General features: G+C 31.5%; 2 protein-coding genes across 4 annotated transcripts in view; both read left to right on the top strand.

Moving 5' to 3' along the window:
• Positions 1 to 10243, top strand: part of LOC122270012 (1-phosphatidylinositol 4,5-bisphosphate phosphodiesterase) — a 69882-nt gene extending 59639 nt beyond the window's left edge. The window contains exons 27-30 of the mRNA XM_087159387.1: positions 1192 to 1392; positions 2574 to 2675; positions 4201 to 4345; positions 10013 to 10243. Of these exons, the coding sequence (XP_087015513.1) occupies positions 1192 to 1392; positions 2574 to 2675; positions 4201 to 4345; positions 10013 to 10081 (517 nt within the window). The 3' untranslated portion in view covers positions 10082 to 10243. The remainder of the gene's footprint in view (positions 1 to 1191; positions 1393 to 2573; positions 2676 to 4200; positions 4346 to 10012) is intronic.
• Positions 10244 to 16162: 5919 nt separating this feature from the next.
• The window catches only part of LOC107445439 (actin nucleation-promoting factor WASL), a 33336-nt gene continuing 21544 nt past the window's right edge, over positions 16163 to 27954 (top strand). The window contains exons 1-4 of one of the 3 annotated variants that reach the window (XM_016059826.4): positions 16163 to 16283; positions 19524 to 19643; positions 26660 to 26800; positions 26974 to 27060. In XM_016059826.4, coding sequence (XP_015915312.1) covers positions 19533 to 19643; positions 26660 to 26800; positions 26974 to 27060 — 339 coding nt within the window. In that variant the 5' untranslated portion in view covers positions 16163 to 16283; positions 19524 to 19532. Of the gene's footprint in view, positions 16294 to 16413; positions 16723 to 19523; positions 19644 to 26659; positions 26801 to 26973; positions 27061 to 27954 lie in introns of those variants that run through there. The other 2 variants (XM_016059827.4, XM_016059828.4) reach the window with 2 other exon arrangements.

Genomic DNA, 27954 nt, shown 5'->3' with positions numbered 1-27954 from the left:
TAATATAAGTCAACATATCTATTAGACATTTGTTCCTTTTAATTTGCTTCTCTGACTATAAAAATAGTTTCCGTTCAAACATAATTAGTCATTATTATTTATTAGGACATTTCTGTGGTGTCCACACAATATATATTTTCAGAATACTTGTCAAAAATGAGGTTAAATATACTTAATAAGTGTCGAACATTAACATTAAACGACTAAAAGCAAAAACGATGCCGAAATCTGACGAATCAATATTGAAGATGGCAGGATTGAAAACATTAAAACCTATTTGATTGCCAGGAAGAACAAGGAAAAGTTAAAGACGACTGTTAGAAATACTTAAGTTTCATCAAGAAATCAAACTCTTCTCCTCTCTTTCTTTTTCCTTTTTCCACTGAGTTTCTGTTTCTTCGGCACTCTATTAATAATGCACACTCTAAAATGTATGCTTTTTGATTTCATTTTTGACAAGAATCTTTAAAATATACATTAAGCAAAGAATATAGAAAGAACAAGAAGTTCAGCTCTCCTAATACATATCTAACACGGAGATCTGTTCTGAACTATATGAAATGCTGTATTAGAATCGCAAATTACAGTGAGAGCAAAATATTTAGATTTAGCAGAGCATCATGTGTATTCAGGGCGTGTGCATAAAAAGCAAAGTGACAGTCAGGAAATAGATCACCAGAACCGGTTGTAGGTTGGGGGCACTGCCTTCCGTGATTTTATTCTTTTGTGCTATTTCAAAATATGCTGGCAGATATAATTAACTAGAATTATATAAATGAATTTTAAAAGAAATACTTTAATAAATAGTTCAGTGCCATTAATAAATAGCGCAAAAATGCAGCAACAACTGAGCCATAATAAGAAGAAAAAACATTCCTTCTACCCCCCAACTATAGCAGGGGTCGGGGGAGAGGTGGTTGTAAGCCCGTGTCAAGAACCTTTGCTGCCGTGTCTCTAAATATTGCTTTTTCCTCTATACTCAGTGACTACACTAAACCTTTGGGACCGGTTTACATTACGTCCATGGAAACTAGTCTTCTTCCCCTACCTATATTCTTTGCATTATTAAGGGCGTTGATTAAGAACACTCTTGAATTTGAGCCATGATAGATGCAAAAAACCGATAAATCACATTGGAATTTATGTGCTTTTGTTCAATCTTAGTCATTTATCACAGTGTTTCAATTTTAGAGTAGAAGTAACAAAGGATGCTGCTTTGAGAGAGCTTGTGCTGAGTCAAGTGAAGCAGTGGACCGAATTGGATGAAAGACTTAAAAAGGAGGAATGGGAGATGATGAAGGTTCATGCAAATCAGCAAGGTGAAATTTTAGATAAACTCATGACAGTCGAACAGATGAAACAGATGAGACAGTTGGAGCAAAAATTTGACAAGTTAGTTAACATCTTTAAACTGTTAATTTTATCATCTCGAACGAAACTTGGTAAAGTAACTGTGGCGTAACTAGATGGTAAACAGCCCGGTTGTCAAAATCGGTTTGCAAAGTGATTATTATACAGAGAAAAAACACTTCACTTATCTAAAAAATATATTTTACTTCCTAAAACATTTGAGTGTGTATTTTTCCATAACAAATAATAATACTTTAATATTTCAATTGTATATTCAATATTGATATTGCAATCATATATTCAATATTGATTCTTTAATATTATTTTTCTACAATAAATATTGATATTCGCATCATTCCTGGTCATACTAAATGCGAAAGTATGGGAATTCGCCTTGCCTACGCGTTCGCTTCTTAAATCAAGCCAGCCTTACGTTTTTGAAATGATTATTGCCAAATGTCATTAATTTTGGGTTAAATATTAACGATGAGATTGGTAATAAAATATATCCTATGTGCTGAGAACGTTATAATTGTTTCTGACCTTTAATTGTAACGCGGTATAATCGGTATGTTTTGAGTTGAGTTTGAACTTCAGTTTAGGTCAATATTTCTGACAAATATTTGAACTGAAAGCATTTGAAATGTTTCCGGGGCGTTATAAAATTTTTATTGAAGACAAACTAACTTTTAAGAAAGTAAATGTAGAATACTTAAAAATATTGTCAGAAAAATAGACACTTTAACGTTTTAAAATTCTAATAATCACATTTGAGAGACTTTTACAAGGTAAAACATAAGTATGCATTTATTAAAAATTTACTGTTTACTAAACATTTACTATATAAACTGCACACTAAAAAAGATTGAAGTAAGTTACACTACCCCATATGATTTCTTTACAAATTCTAATAGGTTTTTCGAATTCGAAAAGAGCAACAGCTTTTATTTTGAGTTAGAGGGTTCATAAAGGCTAGCATTGACGATATTTTTCTGAGAAACAACTCGACCGCTTTTAATTTTCTTTTTGAAAATAATATGCATTTTAAAGTATACTCTGAAAGACTTAGTTTATTTTCATATGAAAGTAATTTTAAAATTAAAGTTTTCTTTAGCAATAAATCTTATTCATGCAAACCCTTAAAATGCTGATTAAAAACATGCATAAAAACATACATTTCAAATAAATTAAGTGGTTTAGTAATAAAATATTCTTAATTTTAGTGACAACAAGGAAATGAAAACCAGACAAGCTAAAATATCGGTAGAAACAGCTAAAGAAGTGGCAAATGATCGAACGTTGAGAAATAAAGCTGAACGAGAAAGGTATGTTATTGGAATTTAAACTACTTGAAAAAAAAGAACTAAACTCTGTGGTGCAACAACCCATTGAGGGCCAGAGCCTACTGTGTCTATCTTAGTTTTCTTGACTTTGGATTCTGGGGGTTCAATATCAGATAGTCCGGTTGGGTGGTTAGCCGAACGCGGAACCTCCAGCGTCTTGACCCAAGCATGCTTGGTGCTCATTTTATCTACCCACTGAAAGGGTAAGGCTGAAGCTACCTTGCCTGGTTTCGAGAATAGATCCCCGGACCTGCGGCATAGGAACGAGAAGCACAATCACTCTCTGTAAACATCTTGAAGATAGCAAATACTGAGCCTGAATAGAATCTCGAGCAAAAACAAATTTACGAGTTAAGATTTTCATGTTTTCATTTACTCCTCTCTAAACTTAATGCTACCTAAATTTTACGAATCGTTACCATTATGCTTACAGTAACGATTCGTTAAATTTCGATAACGTTTTTGTATAATTTCTCTCTCTTAAATATGCAATGAGTATGAGGTTATACTTCGTTTTTAGTATAAATTCTATAAAAGCAAGAGGAACATCCGGTATATTGCAAAAACGAAAGCTGATATGTATAAGATTTATTTTTCGAATGTTGTGATTTATGTTCAAATGTTTCAAACCGTCGTTGAACAGCCGACCCAATTTCATGGGTTTACGACTACTTACGTTCAACTCCGTAGCCTTGTAATTTTGAACCAATCCAGAAGACAAAGAAACTCCTGGATCAGTACCCCCAGAGGTATTGATTTGTTGTGGGAACATGGAGGACTTTGAGACTCGACAGATTTAACGTGTATCAGTCACCATTTACTACACGGGGAGTATCTCAGATTCATTGAAGTAAAAAAAAAAAAAATTTTTTTTAAATAAAAATTACTAGTCCGAAAAAGATGCTTAAAAAATGTACCACATAAACTTTTTTATAGTCGCACTTTTCTAATCACTGTTTCCACTTCCTGAGTGCCGAGTTTTAAATAAAAACAGAAAAAGTAGTTTTGATTTAGAAAATATTCATAACTCAGAAGTTTGTAAAATGAATGCGAAATTTTTCTTTTAAGAAGCAATTCATTAAACTTAATTAATTTTTCAAAATTATTTTTAATTATTAAGGAAAACTAATAATTTTTAACTTTTAGCATTTTTTTAAAGATATTGTAGGACATTTTTTAAAGTCTTTTTCTTCGCATTTTGGTTATGATATGATATTCGACGACGAAGAAATAATAAGGTATTTATATGATATAAAGCTGCACGAAACGTTAAATCAAATTTATTATTTTTGAATGGTTTTTGATTGTTTTTAAAGTTAAAACCAATTACATTTTGAAATAGACAACAACTTTATAAAAGCATACTAACAGAAAAACATATAAATCTTAAATATAATCTTTAATGTCAATAGATTAAGCACTGACTTCAAACTTTGTTACTTGATAATGCAATTTTATTTCAAACTTAACATTATCTATTTTAATTTTTATTTATTTATTTTTTCAGGCGTTTAAGGGAAAAGAACAGTAACAACACGAAAAAGTTCATCGATGAAAGAAAAGCAACGGCCATGAAGCAAGAAAAAGAACGAAGCAAACTTTCCAAGTCTCACGACAAACAACATTCAGATCTTGTCAAACATACCCAAGATGTAATTTTTTTAAAAAACAAATTGATACAGCTACAATATTGGTTAAATTTTTGAAGTTTTGGCGAGAAAACGGCTGCGTTATTTATGAGTCCGCGTGTTCAGTTGAGTCTGTCACCAAAGATAAATAATTTGGAGAAATGCTAAATTTAAACATAATTTTAATTAAAACTTAACAAAATTAAAACCATAGAAGAATAATTGAACAAGTAAAAGCTGAAGAAAAACGTAAGACAGGTTACCGAAAAAAGAGATAAGTAAAGTAAAGAAAAGTAGAGAAAAAGAACAAAGTATCGCAAAATGGTTTCGATGGTAACGAAGTTTGAGATGATCACGATTTCTTTCTTGAACTTCAGTTCAGTTCAAATAGATAACAAAAATTTCTTTGAGCGTAGATTGCATATTTTAGGTTCGCCAGAGCATGAACTTTTAGAAACAAGTACGATGATTTCGCCACAGAAACTCCCCCTCCAAATACCGGAGGTATGGAGCTAGGGAATTCTGAATTTCACACGTCTACCACTCCTGGTGAACACTTGAGGTTGAGATTCTGATTTTGAACAATTCAAAGGAATGGAAGTTTCTAAAAAGGCAGGCTTGAGACGATCTATACTTATTGTAGTTGTGCGGGATCCAATTTTCAGAGTGAAATGTTTACCTTGTCGAGAGAGTACCTGGAAAGGTCCGTCGTATGGAGGGGTCAACGGAGGTTTTACCCAATCTTTTCGGATGAAAACGTGAGTAGAATCTTTTAAGGCAGGATGTACGAAACAGGTTTGACGAGAATGATCAGAAGCAGGAACGGGTGTAAGCTTTTCCATTGTCTCCCTCAAGTGTTCAATGAAAGTAGACTCTTCAATGGGTTTTGTGGAAGGGTTAAAAAATTGGCCAGGTAGGCGTAAACCTGTGCCGTAAACCATTTCAGAACAGGAACCTTTCAAGTCATCTTTAAATGCTGATCTGATTCCTAGTAAAACGATAGGAAGAGTCTCGGTCCATCGAAGTTTGTTGTGGCACATAATACCTTGCTTTAAGGTTCTATGCAGGCGTTCGATCATACCATTTGCCATAGCATGATACGGAGTGGTACGTATTCTTTTTATTCCCAGCATGGACGATAGATTGGCAAACAATTTTGACATGAATTGTCGGCCTTGATCACTTGTTATTACAGCTGGCACTCCAAACCGGGAAATCCAATTGGTAACGAAACATTTTGCAACAGTTTCAGCAGAGATATCAGAGATGGGTATGACTTCAGGCCATCGAGTATAGCGATCAATGCAGGTTAGTAAATAACGATAGCCTTCTGAAGGTGGGAGAGGTCCAACCAAATCAATATGGATGTGTTCGAACCTATGATCAGGTAACTTGAAACTCTGCAAAGGACTGTTAGTATGTCTTTGAACCTTCGATTTTTGACAGTCTATGCAAGAACGTGTCCAGTGTGCAATATCTCGGTTTATTGACGGCCAGATGAATCTCTGCTTGATCAGTAATTTAGTGCTATTGATACCTGGGTGTGAAAGGCCATGCAAACTGTCAAAAATAATCTTTCGATGATTGACAGGCACGTACGGTCGCACAAGGTCGTTGAACACGTCGCAGTAGAGGAAAACGTTTGGCTGAACTTCCATTTTCTGTAACTGAAGTGATGAAGATGAATTTGTCAATAGGTTCTGTAGTTCCTGGTCATCCTGTTGAGCTTTAGCAATATCTTCCAGATTTGCATTAGCTAGGCAAATATCGTTTATCCTAGACAGGGTATCAGCTACCACATTGTCAGCTCCAGAAACATGCTTAATGTCTGTGGTGTATTGGGAAATGTAGTCGAGTTGTCGTGATTGTCTTGGTGAACATGTATCATGCTTTTTCCGAAAAGCGTATACCAGTGGACGGTGATCTGTGAAGATAGAAAAAGATTTTCCTTCGACTGAATCTCTGAAGTGTCGTATGGCAGAGTAGATGGCTAATAATTCCCTATCGTAGGTACTATACTTCTTCTCAGCTGGAGTTAATTTCCGTGAAAAGAAAGCAATAGGTCGTGAACCATCTGGTGTGTGCACTTGTAAGACTGCGCCTAAGGAAACTTCTGAAGCATCGACTGTAATGGAGATTGGATGAGCTGAAGGAAAATATGCCAATGTGGCTGAATTGGCGAGGTCATGCTTACACTTTTCGTACGCAGATATAGCTTCATCAGTCCAATTTACCAATCTATTATCATTTTTCTTAGAATTTTTAAGAAAATCATGAAGTACAGCTTGGGTTTGTGCAGCATTAGGAATGAAACGGCGATAAAAATTAAGCATTGCCAAGAATCTTCTTAAGTCGGATATTGTTTTAGGTTTTGGCAGGTTTAAAATAGTCTCAACTTTAGCCGGGAGTGCTTTAACCCCTTCAGGTGTGATTAAGCATCCCAGAAAAGAAACAGAGTCTTGGCCTAAGATACATTTAGAAGCGTTTAAAGTTAAACCGTGTTCGGCCAATCTTTGAAATACGAGTTTAAGGTGTACTTTGTGCTCTTGTTCATCTGTGGAGGCAATTAGAATGTCATCAAAATAGGGTATACAGAAATTTAAACCTGATAATACTTGATTTATAAAGCGCTGGAAAGTTTGGCCGGCATTTCGTAGTCCAAATGGCATAAATACATATTCGAATAAACCAAATGGGGTTGTAATTGCTGTCTTTGGTATATCCTCAGGGTTAACTGGAATTTGATGATACGCTCTACATAAATCTAAACTAGAAAATATCTTCTTACCTTCCAGCATTTGAGTACAGTCCTGAATGTAGGGTACGGGATATCTGTCGGGAATAGTAACTGCATTCAATCGGCGATAGTCTCCACATGGTCGCCAGTCACCATTCGCTTTTCGGACCATATGTAAAGGACTAGACCATGGACTTTTAGACGGGCGTATAATTCCCAATGACATTAGATAAGAAAATTCTTTTTTAGCTGCTTTCAGAAGTTCCGGCCGCAATCTTCTAGGTCTGGCAAACACAGGAGGGCCTGTAGTCTCAATGAAGTGTGAAACTAGAGCATTTTGTTTCTGTTTACCTAAACAGCAAGAATTTGTCAACGTTGGAAACTCCGCTAAAATTTTCTTATATTCTGTCAAAGGCTCAGACAAGGTAGTTAAATTAAAAGTAAAGTCTTGGTTTAGAACTCGGAACCCAGATGACGAAAGTTTCGTATTGGCATCAATCAAACAGTTGTGTCGAGCATCGACCAATAAATTGAAATTTGTTAAAAAGTCTATACCAATTATAGGTTGCTTAACGTCAGCAACAATAAATTTCCATCGGAATTGGCGTCTTAAGTTCAAATCTAAATCTAATAACTTTGTTCCATACGTATGAATTTCTGTACCATTAGCAGCATACAGGTTAAGTGTAGGGTCAGCCTTACAACACAACTTATGTTTTGGAATAACGCTGACATCAGCACCTGTATCGACTAGGAATTTGATATTAGTCTTACGATCGGCCAGTAGAATTCTGTCAATCTGGCGATTGTTTCGGCCGTTAGGCAACCGCCTTTTTAGTTTTCCGAATTTTTAGTTCCGTCCTTGGTTACAGTTCGAAATTTGCATGGACTCTTGCATTTTCTTGCTGAGGCTCCGAAATTAGTGTGGTAGAAACAAAATTCATTAACAGGTTCAACATATTGGCGTCTGAAAGGAGAACGTCCGTTGCGTGACATTTGGCGATTAAAAGATGGACTTCTAGACCTATGAAAATTTTGACGATTATGTACTATTTCCATCAAGTTAGCAACTTGTTTAGACAACTCTGAAATTTGATGTTCCAAACTTGGATGTTTCGGTGTAAGGTCTGGCGCTGTAGCAGAGTTGACTGAAGTTTGAGGAACAAACTCTAGAATTCTGTCAGCCATAGTTGCCAAGTTATTTAACTGTTCACTAGAAGCAACCAACACTAATTTTATATTAGCTGGTAGTCTATCAAGCCACAGTGATTTTAGTAAATCATCGCTGAAATGCTTTCCTGCTAAATCTCGCATTCTTTTTAACAGTAAAGATGGGCGCTGGTCGCCAAGTTCAACACCTTGTAATAAAGTTCGTAATTTTGAAGTTTCGGTTTCAGCATAGATTTCTATGAGTCGTGTCTTCAAAACGGAATATTGATTACTTCCAGGTGGACTGATAATCAAGTCTTGAATGGAATCCAAAATATGAGATTCAACGGCGGCAACGACATGATTAAATTTTGTGTCTTCTCTTGTAATGCCAGAAATTTCAAATTGGGCTTCGATTTGGGCAAACCACAATTTAGGATTATTCTTCCAAAAAGGTGGAGGTTTGACTGCTATTCGTGATATTTCCGACACTGGTACTGCTTCTGAACTATTATCTTCCGGCAATGGCATATTTTACAGTATTCTGGAAATTTCAATGGAAAATGTTAATGTTGTACAATTGCATATGAGAAGAATTCAATCCACAAACTGGAATAGAGGCGATAAATCCACAAAAAAACCGGGTCACCACTTATCTTTGGCGAGAAAACGGCTGCGTTATTTATGAGTCTGCGTGTTCAGTTGAGTCTGTCACCAAAGATAAATAATTTGGAGAAATGCTAAATTTAAACATAATTTTAATTAAAACTTAACAAAATTAAAACCATAGAAGAATAATTGAACAAGTAAAAGCTGAAGAAAAACGTAAGACAGGTTACCGAAAAAAGAGATAAGTAAAGTAAAGAAAAGTAGAGAAAAAGAACAAAGTATCGCAAAATGGTTTCGATGGTAACGAAGTTTGAGATGATCACGATTTCTTTCTTGAACTTCAGTTCAGTTCAAATAGATAACAAAAATTACTTTGAGCGTAGATTGCATATTTTAGGTTCGCCAGAGCATGAACTTTTAGAATCAAGTACGATGATTTCGCCACAAAGTATTTCTAAAGGAAAAATATTATAAACTAAACTACAACTTTGTTAATGCTAACTCGCATCCTTTTAGCCTGTAGACTTTTAATGGGCACACCACTAAGAAATATTTCTTTTAAAAGTTAAATAGCAAGCATATTAAAGAAATTTCTCCTGGAATTAATTAAGAGTATTAAGTCATATAAATGAAAAAAAAAAAAAAATACAATGATTTTCGCATTGATGCGCGAATATAGATAAAATAAAATAATCTTTGGAGAACTTTGAATGGCATTTTCTTAAAGCAAATTTTTTTCATGCAAGCAATTGAAACATCTCATTCAATTTTAAGTCGATTTACCTAAAGTTTAACAGCATATATAGTGTTCCGTAACTACCGTCCTTAATACACATTTACAGAATTGTTTTCAAAAGTTAAAAAAAAAAAAATATATGCACATTAAAGGTTACACACGGTGTGCATGCCGATTTTTAATGTCTCGATAGCAACCTCCAAACATATCATATTTTGCATATATGATTCTGAATATCAATTTTAATGGCATCTGGCATCTAAAATAAAACGGAAAAACTCAATTTTTGTTCCTTCTTATCAATTATATTTAAAATAAAAACATATTCTTTTGCTTAATCTATAATTGCGATTCCGGGCATTTAATGAATAATTCGAAACTCATCACCACACTATATGTCATAATTATTTGTTTATTTTCAAATGATGTTTATCATTATTTATTTGTTTATTTATTGTAGGAAGTTGGAATCTACACTAATGCTGAAGTGGAACAAAAAATAGCTGCGAAGAAAGTATTTGTCGTATAAAAAACAGAACTTAGAAAAAGTTATACATTGAACTAGATTGAAACCAGATTGGTGTACAACTGTTACAAGATTAATAGACACATTAATATGGGAATATGCAAGAGAGAAACAAAGTATTAAATATTGTGCTAAAAATGTTTAATAAAACAGTTGCTTATCATATTTTGATATTTATTTTTTTGTTCTGTTTTATTTGTTTGAGTAATTTTTTTCTTTCTATTTCCTGCAATAATTCTTGTTATTTTTATGCGATAAAATTTTTTATTACAGAAGAATTATATTTTTATTATATTTAAGATTTATAATTTTTATTATTTTTCCTTTTTTTTAATATGAGTCGTTTTCTGCGTATAAATTTCTTGAAGACCCAGCCGTCAGAGAGGAAGATCGGAGAAGTTTCTACTCTCTTAAAATGCTTAGTCTCGAAAAAATTATCAGACTTCAAAATAAATAAGTATTAATCTTTTAAGATAGGTGGACACTTTTTATTTTATTTTAAACGTTTTTGCTAAAAACTAGTCACCTGCAGCGACCAGCTGGTTCGTCGACACGAACTCACCGCTTTGTGATCCCATATTATTTTCTACTTTCACAGAGTCACCACTTCGCTGTCCCTCATTGATTCTGCTACATGCTGTAGTACTGCTCAGATTCTATGGCATTGGTATTTTAGAAACAAATTAAAGGGATGAAAATAAAGCCATGCATGGACTCGCCGCTTTGCCCCTCCCTCTTTATAATTACCTGCACCTTATACGAACTCACCTCTTCGCTGCTTCCTATTGACCAGTCTGGCTTCTGTAGCACTTACAAATGAAAGAAAGTAAGAGGAGTATTTTTTTAAGAGTATTTAAATCTCTGCAAAAGTATTCCTTGCTTTAATATCAACACCAAACAAACTCGGTTATCAGTGAGATCTTTTATAAGACTTATTCTCTGCAACTCTCTGCTTACTTTACTTTATTTATAAAAAAATTGGGCACCTGGGCCGCGCAGCGCCCCCTATCCCATACATCTAGAAATATACATAAGTTTAAAGTGATAACATTTTGAATTTAGCAGTCGATGTGGTAGCTAATACAAAATTACAAGCACTTTGCTTGGGTAAATAAACATTTGAATATCGAAACTAAAATTAACACATATAAATATAAACATGATTTGAAATATATATATATATGTATATATATATAGGTTGACATAGATAAATATAATTGATATAACATTTGAATATCGGATCTAAATTGACACATATAAATATAAACATAATTGGAAATATATATACGTAGGTTGACATAAATAAATATAGTAAATATAGCATTTGAATATCGAATCTAAATTGACACCTGTTGACATATTTAAATCTAAACATAATTTGTATTACATATACATAGGTTGACATGAATAAGTATAAACAGAAATTGATAAATATTAAATTTCTACATTTAGCTGGCACACGTTTAATTAAGATATATATTGAAAGTCTAGAATTTAGAGTTCAATGTTGAATGAAAAATCCGGAAATGAGAAATAAAATGTCACTGAACTGGAGCGGTCTACCCTAGGATCCTTTGCAAAAGACGAATCACTTCTTCATTTTTTAGTAGGTCTTTCAGCTCTTTCACTAGTGATACAAGTCTGTGAGCCAATTTAGCTGGTGTGGAAGGAACAGCACAAGGGCCCTTCCTGCTGGGGTGGGCTTTGCATCCCGTGTAGTTTGCGGTGTGAATTTCTCCACAGTTGCAGCACTTTGGAGGTGTGAGTCTATCCTTACGACAATCGAAGGATCGGTGGTTATCAGCGCATTTCACGCATCTGGGAGGTGCATTGCATGTCCGTTGAGCGTGGCCATATTCCTGACAATTAAAACACTGCAGTGGTCCCCGACCGCCACGAAAACGTTCTACTCGGACTGGAATCCGCTGCATGTCTGTGATGGTGAAAATTTGCCGGTGATTCTCCGTTACTCTAAGGATTGTGAGAAAAAGTGGGAGGAGCCTGTAGGTCCCGCCCACTCTTCTTTTAAACTGTATTACGTTGTGGGTTTCGATGTTTAATTTCCCTAATTCAATGGAAATATCCTCTGTTTTGAAGTCAAGTGGTAGTCCACGGATTAAAACTTTTGTAAACTTGTTATGTAGAACTTTCACTGAAGTTGTGGGTGGATCTGGAGCTTTGTTGAAATACTCTTTGGATTCTGATGGTGCTAAGATAGTGGAGGTCTCTAGCAGTGAAGAAGAGCAGCTATTTGTAGTCGTGATTGCGTAATTATCTTCAGCTTTTTTGACATCAGCTGGCTTTTTCTTCTTTTTCCTTTTCTTTGTAGGAGGTTCTGTGTTGTTTTTGTAAATACTTTCTGAGTCAGAGGTCTGTTCCGTATACTGGTCTCCGTCGTTGATTTCCATAGCTGGGGCGTCAGCTGAAGTAGTCGGCGTTTCAGGCGTAATTTGTTGAGGTACCGGAATTGGATTGGCCGAATAATATGGTCTTATAGCTCCTTCGGGCACTTTAAAATCGCTGAGCGTGCAATAACTTCCTCTTTTGGACCAGCAATGGAAGTGTCCATATTCATCTTCAAAAATTTCACCGGGCTTAGCATCTGGCTTTATGTAGTTGGGATATATCACCGGTATTACAATTCTCTTGATGAGCGTGTGAGTAATCTTGCCGCCACGTCCGCAGCGCCGAGATAGCATTTTTGCAGTAATTAGAATGAAATGGTCAAATCAAAACTTTACCTCCTTTGCTACATCCAAACATAATTGCAAGAGAATGAAATACGTATTACTCACTCGAAAAGGAAAATGGTCGATCAGCAGTCAGCATGAAATGGTCCGAAATCTTGAATGCAAGGTCCATGAATCCCGGTCGATGAGCGAATGACAATAGTTGAAGTACTCAAGTCAAAGCCAGTAAGTGAGGACTCGCTTAGCATAACCGCATCGTGCTGTTCAACACCGACGATCGCATACCTGCAACTCTCTGAAATACATTTTAATCCTAAAAGCTAAAAATACCTAACATAAAAAGTGGTATGCCTGAATAAATAGTGCTATGCTATCAGTATTGGCCAGCTCCCATTTGTTGAAAAATTTATTTTTTCCTCCATTGAACCATCAGCTGCTTAGTATTCACGAAATATTTCATTCAAATTTCGCAGCATTAAATTGAAGAAGCTTTTGAATTAAGAATCCTTTTCAAAAAGCAAACTGAAATTCACGAATCGCTGAAAATTACCGCAAATCACGAATGAAGTAAGAATAAAACATTAACGAAAATTTAAATTAAACAATATGATTCTTAGCAGTAAACATCGCCGAGCTTTCCGTACAATAATAAGAAGAGAAAATAAGAATACCATCTGTTTCATCTTGTCACATAATATCTATTTAAATTTTATTTCAATTTTTGAGTGAAGAAATCATATATAATTATTTTGTTTTATGTTGTTCAGTGCGATTCAAGCTAATTGAAATAATCTTTAATTTAAAAATGTTTTATTATTTTATCTAAAAGTTTTCTCGCTTCAAAATTTATTATATTTTTATAACCTTAAGCACTTATTGGCGATCGCAACAATCGAATACGCCATCTGGGGAGAAACCGGTTTCATGTCTTTAGCCCTTCTATTTCCCTCTCCTCCTTTTTTCAGTTGTATAGGAATGTACTATGATATTTTCCCTTTTTTTAATGTTCTTCCTTTTTACAAAAAAAAAAAAAAAAAATATTTTTTAAAATTTCCGTGATGCTTTTCTTTAGAACTATATGCTTAATGTAGTTTTCAGTTCCATATAGTGTTCCAACTTAAAAGATTTTAATCTGTATGAAAATCAAGAGAAAAACTAACCTACTTCCTTCTCCTATGACTCTCCGCACGCTAATGGGAAAAGCATGTGAAGAGTTGCCATAGGTAGAGAGTTCTGCTCAACGCCACCTGCAGCTCATTTCGATCGCCATATAAGTCTATAATTTTCAAAGTGAATGGATGGTGTTTTCTACACTAGGGAACGCTGCAAGCTCGGGACTGCCTAAATTTCCTGATTACTGTTTCCGTTGTATTTTAAAGCCATTTGGCATCATTGTGTTTTGAGATTCTTGCAAACAATGTATTTGATTATTTATTACTTATATTTACAATGCTCACAATACTTGTGTTTACAATACTAAAAGTGTTAACACTAACGTAAGATGTTGCACAGCTTGCAACACGAACAAACAGTAATAAGCAAATGGAAAGAGGCCAAATCAAGACTGCCAAAAAAGCGAGTTATTCAAAATCTAGCAACCATGTCACCTTTTTTAATAATAAATAACAAAATAACTAAAATAAATTTTCACTCCAAACTCCCCAGAATTACATAATAACATTAATATCTTATGAAATACGGCAGATTTGAGCTCTGAAATCATCTAATTGATTTCTTTTATTGAAAACAAAATTATCCGTTTGAAAACATCGCCTATCAGAATAACATGTAGCGAGCAGCTGCAAACTTTTTAACCGGAACTAGAGTAGGTAGATTGTTATTGTTTACATTTCTATTGAAAACACCATTCATACAAAAACTTAAGAATTTTTCGTTCAGGAGCAACCAACTTACCAAAATTAGTGTCCATATATGCCATCAGAGTATTGTACGCTTCGCTACAGGGACCACTGTCTTTATAATCGTAGAAAATGATGTTAAGAGTTTGTAAATTCGTGTAGTTCGTGGTAAGTATAGATCAGATGGTGAATTAATTTATCAATAATCACGAATTCACATAACAAACAAACTTATCAAATTTTATTATTAAATATAACAGATCTGTAAAAAATGGCAAGAAAAAGAACGATAATGTTTTTTTTTATAAAAAGCAAGCGCGTGGCTAGATAATGATTGCACGCGACAACTGGTAGACGGTTTCAGCGCAGTGAAAGTATTTAACGATAGATGGCGGTCGCCACACCTGGTGACCCGGACGTGATGTGAACACGCCTACCTTGGCAAAAACGCCCACTTTGATCTGGATACGCCTACATCGGTAGTAACGCCTACTTCGTTGGATGGTCCACATTGAACAGTTTACTTGCTACTTGTGACTGCATCATTATCCACCTCCTCACGCTGTTGCTACTCAGTCTCATCTCGATCACACACAACGTTGGCTTGCATACACTCGACTGCTAACGGCAACACAGGAGCGACTACAACCGTGAAGTTAATACACCTCTCACATTCAGCACTCAAAAAAAAAATACGGTGATCTTAATACAGCTCTCCCGGCTTCGCACAAAACAGCAATGAATCAACTAGTGGCATTCATTCATCGAATTCTATCATAGCTATAATTCTGGTGGGGGAGTACTGTAGCATATCTACCACTACAAAATTACAACTATAATTCACTAGTATATAAGACATGTTAACTCGACTCTATGTCGGGGTACCTTTTCATAGATGACGGTTGACATGGTCTGTAACTCCACCCCCCACAAGTTCTCCCAAATGTGAATCGTATACAATGTAAATATTCTATCTTGAGACAGTCACAATGCTTGACTAAATGTAAACAATAACAAGCTTATAAAACCAGAAAAAATTTGGAAAACTTCCGTTGTACTCCTCCGCTTTATGTTATGCTTACGAGGTGATGTGTGAACAGGCTTAATATTATAGGAAGTTTTATTGTGATTTGCACTATAATTTAAGTGCAATTTTACCATTCATAAGAGTTTTCCTGTAGTTGATATATTCTAAAAGGTCGTGAACCTAACCAATTTCAACAAAATTAATATCACAGGTTTAAAAAAGTGTAAGATTAGCCATATTTTTTTCTAGTGTTATCCCTAATTTGGCTATATTTGAGTAAAATAGCACCGTTTGTTATTTTTTGAACAGCATTAAAGCAGGCTTGCGGAATTAATTTATTGTTTGTTTTGCTGAAAGTTATATTGAAAAAACGCGTTATATTGATAAACACTACAAGTATAATATAATAATATTGGATGGTGCGTTTTTTGAAGTTTTTTGACGAATTTTAACCCCTAGTGCCATCTGCGCTTAGCTTCATGCGATCCATATCAATTTTCCTTATTCTCTCGGCCATCATGACATAAAAAATGAAAACAAGTGAAATGAAGATAGTTTTCTCCTCATTGTTTGTTTATTTTTTGACCTGAATTAGTGTTTGGCACTTAAAATCTTGCCTTGATATTAAAGTAAGATAACGTTAGTAATTTTTTGATTCAAGCTCTAAAAATTCGATAATTTCTCAGACATTGATTTGTATAATTTTGCCCCTTCGTATAGACATTTTTTTAAAATCTATTTTAACTAATATGTATCAATAATTTGATTCGGTTTTCTGGACGGGATGTGGGCGTTTGGTTTGGTTTTGATAAATTACTTTTATTTACGAATTATATTTATATGTTAATACTATTTCATATCATCAATACAGCAAAGTTATTCTGAACTTTAAAAAATACCTAATTTATTGCTGTTGCAATCTTGAAATTGTAATAACTCATACGATTTATCAAAATTCCTAACCGCCTGAAATATATTACTCATGGTTATATACAAATAGTTAAATGCTCCTTTTATAGTTAAAATTATAATTTGTACTGTAATGTTAGAGTAAACAAGTAATAAAAGGTAAATAAAAATCACAAGCATATTTATTGCTTTATAAATGCTCAATGATTTTAGTTGAAATCATTTAGAATTTTTCGTGTTTTCTGTCGTGTAGAAAAAATGCTTTTGAAATGTTTCAGATTTGATTTAAGTGTCATTTTTCAATGACGTGAGAATCGATGTGCTGAAATATGAGATCTGTTGTAATAACTTATTAAATTATGCCAACTATTTTTCTTTTAAGCTTACTTGGCATAATTTATTAAACTTAAGAAATCAGTTATCAATTAAAAGTATAATTGTTCTAGATGATTTTTTGTCTAATGAATCTATTAAAATAAATGACGAATTTTATAAAGGTTTTCTTGTCTTGTCGATAAATTTGTTTTCATTGTCTGTTGTGGGAATAAGATGTTTTAATGACTTAAAACATAGTAGGATCATGCAAATATATTTATTTACAAACATGTATCAATAATGTTGCTGGAATCATGACTAATTCATTTCTATTTATTTATAAGATTTGATATGCTTATGGCAAATTGAGTTAAACTTTTATTTTAAATTTATGTTGGTAGGTTCCTTAAGTTTTTAACTGCAAATATTTTTTTTGATGAATACCGCATGAATAGCTAAGATATTAAATTTTCTAACTAAAGTGATTAAAATAAATATTAAATTATTGCAAATTAATCACTGAATAAATAATATCGTCATTCTTTTATGCTTGGGGAACAATCTCATGAATTTACAAAGTTTTTAAATATTTGAGTTAGTTTACAAGTGAAGAATGAATTATTTCAATATGGAAATATAAAAAATAAATAAAAAATTTCTTCTTCAAATTATTTGCAGGAACTATTTATTTCATAAGTTTTAAATGTTCATAAAATTAAACGGTTGTGATTGAAATGTGTTTGTTTAACAGTAAGTAAATTATATACCTACATACAACTAATGGAAAATTCTAATTTTGCAGTTCCATGTCACTTTTTCCAACATATAGTCCTTTTTCATTAATTAATTTTGAATGTTCAATAATAATTTATGTTAATTTCCTCTAATTATTTCTCTGGTTTAAACCTTCATTCAGGACTGAGTTTTTCTGCTATTTAGGGGAATTCAGATTTTTTTTCTATTTTATATGAAGAAATACTCTGCTTTCGAGCAATTCTACTTTTTTGAAGTCTTGAATAAAACATAATTTTTCATGCTTTTGCTTACCTGTGAAAATGGAATTTAAAATTGCATACAAATTATTTAAAATCACACATCATTATAATAATTTACATGATTTGAAATTACATATTGCGATTCGTATTCAAGAAATTTAAAATTATACTTCATGATTCATATTCAGGTTGAAGGAGAGGAACCCTCTCATATTAAGTTGAGGACAACTATGACAAAATCAAACAAACATTTATTACCAACTGAAACATAACAATAAGATAAAAAACAGAAAAAAGTTAAGTGTGAGTGTGCTCAGCAATGTTCGAAGCTTCTTAAATACTGAAAAAAGGTACAAAGTTACCGATCCTGTGTACGTCATCCAGCTGATTCCTTTGGCGACTACGCACCATGCCTGGCTCCACAAGGTTATTTAATTGCACATCTGGATTAGTATTCCTCAAGTAAAAAAATCAGACATTGAGAATCGTTTTTACACGTTTAACCAAATTCATGTATCAATATTTCTTATTAAAAAGTTGATAATAATCTATGGGTATATTGATGGTATATATAGGGTATATATAGGTACTTATATTCTTTTTTTTTGCATGCTTTTTCAGGTATAATTGTATCATTATTTAAATGTGGTCTACTCATAACATAGTTGAATTTCTATTCTTATTTTTTTTGTTTTTTACTTAACTTATCTCTGGAGATGAATGTTATCAAACTTTAAAATAAATAAATAATCACAATTTAAAAAATATGTTTTTAAAATATATTGTGTAAAAATATTTTCTACTTAAATCATTGATTTAAAAAAATAGCTGATTAGAATTAATAATATTTTTAAATAATCAAGTGATTTATGCCAACCCTAATATTAACTGAATCTTAAAAATTATATTAAAAAAATGGGAATCAATTTGGAAAAGAGAGGAGATTTAGATTTTTGTATCTATGTTGATATGATTTCAATTTTTGATAAGAACTAAAAAAAAAAGTATGACTAAGCTACTATTCATAAATAAATATTCTCAAGAAACTGAAGCAGTAAATATACATGATAAACGTAAATTGAATGAAGCTACGATGTATTTTTTAAAAAATTTATTCCAAGCAGAGGAGAAAAAAAACCCATATGCTAAGCTTCAATCTTGATTATTTCAGTTGGCAAGAATAGCTGCATTGTAATACCCTTGGTAATGATCTTTATCATCTCACATCCATAAGACGAAAATAATTAAATAAAATTTTTCAGATTAATTTATATTCTTTAGAATCTGTCCATTAAGCATTTTAAATTTCTGAGCTTTTGATTAAGAAAAAAAATAAGTAGCTGTAACAAAGTTATAAAATTAATGATGCATTGTAAAGTTAATAATTTTTTTGTAAGATTTAAATATCAGAGTTTTTTTAAAATTATAATCTATTTATTTAGCTGTTAAAAGTCAGTATTTTCTTTAAAATATTTAAAATAAGTAGAAATCACATGTAGGTAAAAGGCTTTTTAAAGAGCTACATTTTCCTGTTGCATTAAACAAAGTTTTCTTATTTTTCACTCAAACCTTGGATGAACAAAAAAATTTGAAGCTTAATTTGATTGAATTTAGTTTTTACATTTAATTGATTTTGTTTGAAAACTTTAGGTTCTCCTGATGAAACCAAAAATGACATCAGAATCTAAAAAAGTGCAAAATTTTCCAAGTAATCTTTTGAGTCCTGAGGAGAATCAAAAAATATTTTACAGTTTGGGAAAACAGTGCACGGTAAAGTATAGTTTCAACTTTTTTAAATAAATTTTTTTATGTGATTTCTTTTTTGATTTTAAAGATTTCATTTTATTAGATTTATTTCTGTTTAGCATGTTAATTTTAAATTTTCTTATTACATTCTTAACCCTATAGTTATGTTTTACACTATCTAATCATATGTGATTAAATTGTTTAAAAAATGTTATGTTTTTAAAATTGCTGCTGTTTATTTTATGTTCCTTTAATATACAGCTGAATAACATAATTGAAGGAGATACATATTAATAACATAACATATAATAACAATAACATAATTGAAGATAACATCTGAAAAACATAATTTATAATTGAACAATTATATAATTTAAAAACCCAGGTAATTGAATAAAATATTTTCCAAGCAACAATGTTAAGCTTAAGCAATCTGAATTGTTAAAAAAAAAAAAAATATGCAATAATCTGTGTAGTACATGTTTGTAGATTTTTTTCCCAATAATTTTATACATGTCTTTCTTTTTTGGCAGTGTAATGAAGAAAGTCTTAGCTGCTTCCTTCATTAACCGTATCGTTGATAGTGGAATGTATGAATGTTCATTTTGACCAATATTGAATGAATAAAAACAATAACGTTGAGTTTCCAGGAAATAATGTGCAAATCATTGAATGTAAATTTAGGTTTTATTAATCATAACTTAAGATTTCTATAGTGGCCACTTCATCAATAAAATAAGAAATCCCTTAAAGGGATGAAAAAAAGAATAATACTCTCTATTGAGAGATCATAAAGGCAGAACAACATTTCTGACCGTTAGAAAATTAAGACTGGGAGTCCCCCGAAGGGGTCCCAGCCTTTCCAATTTAGAAATTCAAAGTGAATATATTTATTCTCAACGGACAGAGAAAGAGTATGGGTAGGAGATCCAAAATTTGGCGATTTATCATAATATATCATAGCCAAAAACAAAGCCAACTAGCATATCCACATGGGTTAAAAAGAACACCTTGGCGATCACGAGTCGCCAACAAATTTATGTGAATTATTATAACCATGCAACCGAAACATTTAGCCGTTGGAAAATTAAAATAAAAAGTTATAAATATATTTTTGTTTTCGATTAGAGGCGACAGTGAATTTATATGTCTGCATAATAATGAAATAAAAAAGAAAGTATCCGTTACATTGATCTGGAAGAGAAGAAATAAATATTTTATGTTCGTTTAAAAAGATTAAGTTTTTGATTTATTTTAAAAGTAATTCTATTAATAAAAATAAGCTTAAGTAATGAAGGATATTTTAAAAGATAGAAAATAAATATGTGTATGCCAATTCTGGCATCACATATATCCCCGCTGGACACAGAAAAAAAAATATATATACATATATTTTTTTTTTTTTTTTTTTTTTTTTTTTTTTTGGATCTCCCCCCATGTTACAAAAAATTTTATGCATTGAAAATATTAAGTACTGAATCTGTAAAATAGTCAGTTAGAAATTGAAAAGCACTAAATGCAATTATCTTATAATTGTGTAATTTTTAAAAAAAATTTACTGCAAAAAAAAAAAGCACTGCAGTTTGTGTAAAAAAATTTCTCTCCGATTTTGATGAAAGAGAGAGAGAAAAAAAATTCACTGTTGAGAGACACACACACAGTTGACTTTCATCTTTTCAAAGTGAGAAACACTTTCTTGAAATTCTTTTGAAACAGACACATTTGCTGTAATTCTTTTGAAACAGACCCGAACACTCTTAAACAGGTAAGGAACACCGTAGAAATTGATTTCAATCTTTTGGAAGCATATTATGAGAAGCACAGAAGACTCGTTTTTCAAACGCACTGGTATGCTGCTGATGACATTCGGAAATTTTTATCAGGATCTTGAAGATTTTGACATCGGCTATAGTTTCAAACAGGATGCAAATAGGAATGATACATGATGGACGTAAATATTCTTACAGGATACGTTTCCCCGTCATTATCCTGGTCACGGCACCACTTTTGTAATGAAGAAAGTCTTAGCTGCTTCCTTCATTAACCGTATCGTTGATAGTGGAATGTATGAATGTTCATTTTGGCCAATATTGAATGAATAAAAACAATAACGTTGAGTTTCCAGGAAATAATGTGCAAATCATTGAATGTAAATTTAGGTTTTATTAATCATAACTTAAGATTTCTATAGTGGCCACTTCATCAATAAAATAGGAAATCCCTTAAAGGGATGAAAAAAAGAATAATACTCTCTATTGAGAGATCATAAAGGCAGAACAACATTTCTGACCGTTAGAAAATTAAGACTGGGAGTCCCCCGAAGGGGTCCCAGCCTTTCCAATTTAGAAATTCAAAGTGAATATATTTATTCTCAACGGACAGAGAAAGAGTATGGGTAGGAGATCCAAAATTTGGCGATTTATCATAATATATCATAGCCAAAAACAAAGCCAACTAGCATATCCACATGGGTTAAAAAGAACACCTTGGCGATCACGAGTCGCCAACAAATTTATGTGAATTATTATAACCATGCAACCGAAACATTTAGCCGTTGGAAAATTAAAATAAAAAGTTATAAATATATTTTTGTTTTCGATTAGAGGCGACAGTGAATTTATATGTCTGCATAATAATGAAATAAAAAAGAAAGTATCCGTTACATTGATCTGGAAGAGAAGAAATAAATATTTTATGTTCGTTTAAAAAGATTAAGTTTTTGATTTATTTTAAAAGTAATTCTATTAATAAAAATAAGCTTAAGTAATGAAGGATATTTTAAAAGATAGAAAATAAATATGTGTATGCCAATTCTGGCATCACATATATCCCCGCTGGACACAGAAAAAAAAATATATATACATATATTTTTTTTTTTTTTTTTTTTTTTTTTTTTTTTTTTTTTTTTTTTTTGGATCTCCCCCCATGTTACAAAAAATTTTATGCATTGAAAATATTAAGTACTGAATCTGTAAAATAGTCAGTTAGAAATTGAAAAGCACTAAATGCAATTATCTTATAATTGTGTAATTTTTAAAAAAAATTTACTGCAAAAAAAAAAGCACTGCAGTTTGTGTAAAAAAATTTCTCTCCGATTTTGATGAAAGAGAGAGAGAAAAAAAATTCACTGTTGAGAGACACACACACAGTTGACTTTCATCTTTTCAAAGTGAGAAACACTTTCTTGAAATTCTTTTGAAACAGACACATTTGCTGTAATTCTTTTGAAACAGACCCGAACACTTTTAAACAGGTAAGGAACACCGTAGAAATTGATTTCAATCTTTTGGAAGCATATTATGAGAAGCACAGAAGACTCGTTTTTCAAACGCACTGGTATGCTGCTGATGACATTCGGAAATTTTTATCAGGATCTTGAAGATTTTGACATCGGCTGTAGTTTCAAACAGGATGCAAATAGGAATGATACATGATGGACGTAAATATTCTTACAGGATACGTTTCCCCGTCATTATCCTGGTCACGGCACCACTTTTGTAATGAAGAAAGTCTTAGCTGCTTCCTTCATTAACCGTATCGTTGATAGTGGAATGTATGAATGTTCATTTTGGCCAATATTGAATGAATAAAAACAATAACGTTGAGTTTCCAGGAAATAATGTGCAAATCATTGAATGTAAATTTAGGTTTTATTAATCATAACTTAAGATTTCTATAGTGGCCACTTCATCAATAAAATAGGAAATCCCTTAAAGGGATGAAAAAAAGAATAATACTCTCTATTGAGAGATCATAAAGGCAGAACAACATTTCTGACCGTTAGAAAATTAAGACTGGGAGTCCCCCGAAGGGGTCCCAGCCTTTCCAATTTAGAAATTCAAAGTGAATATATTTATTCTCAACGGACAGAGAAAGAGTATGGGTAGGAGATCCAAAATTTGGCGATTTATCATAATATATCATAGCCAAAAACAAAGCCAACTAGCATATCCACATGGGTTAAAAAGAACACCTTGGCGATCACGAGTCGCCAACAAATTTATGTGAATTATTATAACCATGCAACCGAAACATTTAGCCGTTGGAAAATTAAAATAAAAAGTTATAAATATATTTTTGTTTTCGATTAGAGGCGACAGTGAATTTATATGTCTGCATAATAATGAAATAAAAAAGAAAGTATCCGTTACATTGATCTGGAAGAGAAGAAATAAATATTTTATGTTCGTTTAAAAAGATTAAGTTTTTGATTTATTTTAAAAGTAATTCTATTAATAAAAATAAGCTTAAGTAATGAAGGATATTTTAAAAGATAGAAAATAAATATGTGTATGCCAATTCTGGCATCACATATATCCCCGCTGGACACAGAAAAAAAAATATATATACATATATATATTTTTTTTTTTTTTTTTTTTTTTTTTTGGATCTCCCCCCATGTTACAAAAAATTTTATGCATTGAAAATATTAAGTACTGAATCTGTAAAATAGTCAGTTAGAAATTGAAAAGCACTAAATGCAATTATCTTATAATTGTGTAATTTTTAAAAAAAATTTACTGCAAAAAAAAAAAGCACTGCAGTTTGTGTAAAAAAATTTCTCTCCGATTTTGATGAAAGAGAGAGAGAAAAAAAATTCACTGTTGAGAGACACACACACAGTTGACTTTCATCTTTTCAAAGTGAGAAACACTTTCTTGAAATTCTTTTGAAACAGACACATTTGCTGTAATTCTTTTGAAACAGACCCGAACACTCTTAAACAGGTAAGGAACACCGTAGAAATTGATTTCAATCTTTTGGAAGCATATTATGAGAAGCACAGAAGACTCGTTTTTCAAACGCACTGGTATGCTGCTGATGACATTCGGAAATTTTTATCAGGATCTTGAAGATTTTGACATCGGCTGTAGTTTCAAACAGGATGCAAATAGGAATGATACATGATGGACGTAAATATTCTTACAGGATACGTTTCCCCGTCATTATCCTGGTCACGGCACCACTTTTGTAATGAAGAAAGTCTTAGCTGCTTCCTTCATTAACCGTATCGTTGATAGTGGAATGTATGAATGTTCATTTTGGCCAATATTGAATGAATAAAAACAATAACGTTGAGTTTCCAGGAAATAATGTGCAAATCATTGAATGTAAATTTAGGTTTTATTAATCATAACTTAAGATTTCTATAGTGGCCACTTCATCAATAAAATAGGAAATCCCTTAAAGGGATGAAAAAAAGAATAATACTCTCTATTGAGAGATCATAAAGGCAGAACAACATTTCTGACCGTTAGAAAATTAAGACTGGGAGTCCCCCGAAGGGGTCCCAGCCTTTCCAATTTAGAAATTCAAAGTGAATATATTTATTCTCAACGGACAGAGAAAGAGTATGGGTAGGAGATCCAAAATTTGGCGATTTATCATAATATATCATAGCCAAAAACAAAGCCAACTAGCATATCCACATGGGTTAAAAAGAACACCTTGGCGATCACGAGTCGCCAACAAATTTATGTGAATTATTATAACCATGCAACCGAAACATTTAGCCGTTGGAAAATTAAAATAAAAAGTTATAAATATATTTTTGTTTTCGATTAGAGGCGACAGTGAATTTATATGTCTGCATAATAATGAAATAAAAAAGAAAGTATCCGTTACATTGATCTGGAAGAGAAGAAATAAATATTTTATGTTCGTTTAAAAAGATTAAGTTTTTGATTTATTTTAAAAGTAATTCTATTAATAAAAATAAGCTTAAGTAATGAAGGATATTTTAAAAGATAGAAAATAAATATGTGTATGCCAATTCTGGCATCACAGGCAGTCATCATTAAAATTGTTCATGTATTAGACCTGTTACAATATTCTTTACTAACTTTTTGAAGATTGGCATTATTTTATGATTTTGTTTAAAATTGTTTCATTCTCAAACATGTTTATATATCAGATTGCAATTATTTTTAACAATTAAAATCATAAATTTCTGATCTAAAATTATCAACTGTATAATTTCTTTACTTTAAATTTTTGAGAAAAACTCCTTAACTGGTATTGGACAATTTTTAAAAGTTGTCCAATGCCGTTACTCTAGATTTTATAAATTGAAGCCCTTATTTCCCAAGTTTTTTTTTAACAGCACTGTGCAGCAATAATACACTATAGTCAAAAGCTTATTAAGAACTTAAAGAAATGATAAAACAAAATCAAAAACATTTAACTTTTAAAATTTAGGATAATAAGTAAAGACTGAGGAGGATTCTTAAAATGTAAAGCTTTTTTTCTTTTGAAAGTTATTATCATTGAGTGATTTTATTTTGTTTATTGAAATCTTAATTGTTTTGTATCTTACGTTTGTTTATTAAAGTGTATTAACTTCTAAAATTCAGGATAATAAGTGAAGACTGAGGAGGATTCTTAAAATGTAAAGCTTTTTTTCTATTGAAAGTTATTATCATTGAGTGATTTTATTTATTGAAATCTTAATTGTTTTGTATCTTACGTTTGTTTATTAAAGTGAGTTTGGAAATTCAGGCCAAATTTTAATTTTTGTTCTATTTGTGCAAAATTAAAACAATAACTTCTGCACCAAAAACAGCTGACAGTTCAGAGTTATTAAAAATAAAGTTCTATGAAAAAAAAACAACAACAGATTTTTATTATTGAATAATATTTTGAGTATAGTTTTGACATTCTCTAACGGTTTTTGCATTTTGGTGAGCAGGATTGTCTGCCCAGATTATACAGTTTAAGGCTAGAAGTCTAGAGTTTATGAGAATAAGCACAAAATCTCTCACCATTTGAAGAATGAGATTAGTGAAATTTTGTTGATATCACTCAAACTCATTCAAAACTGTCATATTTGTTTAATGCATATTTGTTGAATTAAAGACATAAGAGTGTGTACATCGCAGCTAAGTCACTTTTTGCAATGCTGTTCTATAAATAACCTAATGCTAGATACTTAATGAATCAGTTGAAAATTCTCAATCTTCTTTTCTACATAAATTACTTTGTGTTTGAATTTTGAGGCGCCTTGTACATGCCTTATTTTAGACAACATTTGTTTTCTTTAGACTCTTGCAACAACTGTTGTTCAACTGTATTTGACCGAAGAACCTCATCATTCAGCATGGTGTAAAAAATGTTGTGGAGTTATATGCTTTGTGAAGGATAATGAGCGTCGTGCTTACTTCATAAAATTGTTTGATATGGATGTAAGTTAGATTAGACTTAAATTTATCTTTAATTATTATGTGATTGTAAATACTGTGTGAATTTACTTGTAGTTGTTTCATTTTATGCTTTTTATTATTGTAAAATGCATATTATAATAAATATTTCTTTTTGTTAAATATCAAAAGTGAAAGTTCATAACTTTTTTTTTCAGAAATCAGCCTGGATTTGGGAGCAAGAGTTATATACACCCTTTGTATACAAACCAACTTGTACATTCTTCCATGTTTTTGAAGCTGATGTAAGTTTAATTCTGCCTAATAATTTAAATAAGTTTATTTTTTTTTTAAATACATAGAGTTAGTTTTAGTGTTAATCTTTTAAACTAGATACTATTCAAACTAGCATTTTAAATAAATTATTTTTATTTCAAAAAAATTATATTAATTTTTTCATTCATAATTTCATAAAATTCTCATGCTTTAATATATATATATTTTTTTACATTAACATGAAAATAATGATTAAATATAAAGTTGTCATAAAATAATTTCTTTCCAGACATTTATGGCTATTAATCTTAGAATAGAACTTAGTTTTGTTAGGCTTATAAAAGTATAAGAAAATAAAAACTTAAAATACTATTTCAAGAAAGTTATAATTTGTTATTTAATACTATATTAATCAAAACAGTTCATGTATCAAAGTCTTATGCTATATAATGGGTATTAATGTATGAATTAAAAAAAAAAAAAATTCTTTGTTTTTAATCTCAATCTTTTGTTTCATTGATTTGTTTGAAATGAATTTGTCATAATGCTTAGTTTGATGTCTTTTTTAAAATTATTCATTACAACTTTTTATTTCAGTAGTAAATTTGGATGAAAGTTTTAGTAAAATTTATTACATATATCTTTAAAGTACTGAAACTATGTTAATATTCATTTCCAGTGTCTTAAAAATATTTTAAACTTTTTCTCAGAAGCCAATACACTTTTCAAAGACATATATAAATAATAATTTGAAAATAAAATTTTATGTAAGCTTTTTAAATGCATATAATAATGAAGGCTTAAATTTAATTGAAATTTATCATTTTTTAAAGGGTTTTTTGGGTTTAAGTTTTAATAAGTGTGATGGAACTTATTTACTCAAAATATATAAAATGACATCATACCAATCATTTAATTCTTTA

Source organism: Parasteatoda tepidariorum, chromosome 3 (assembly GCF_982258835.1).
Source record: "Parasteatoda tepidariorum strain Cologne lab strain chromosome 3, Ptep-v5.0, whole genome shotgun sequence".
Taxonomy (NCBI): Eukaryota; Metazoa; Arthropoda; class Arachnida; order Araneae; family Theridiidae; genus Parasteatoda; species Parasteatoda tepidariorum.
This window is presented reverse-complemented; position numbering and strand designations above follow the sequence as displayed.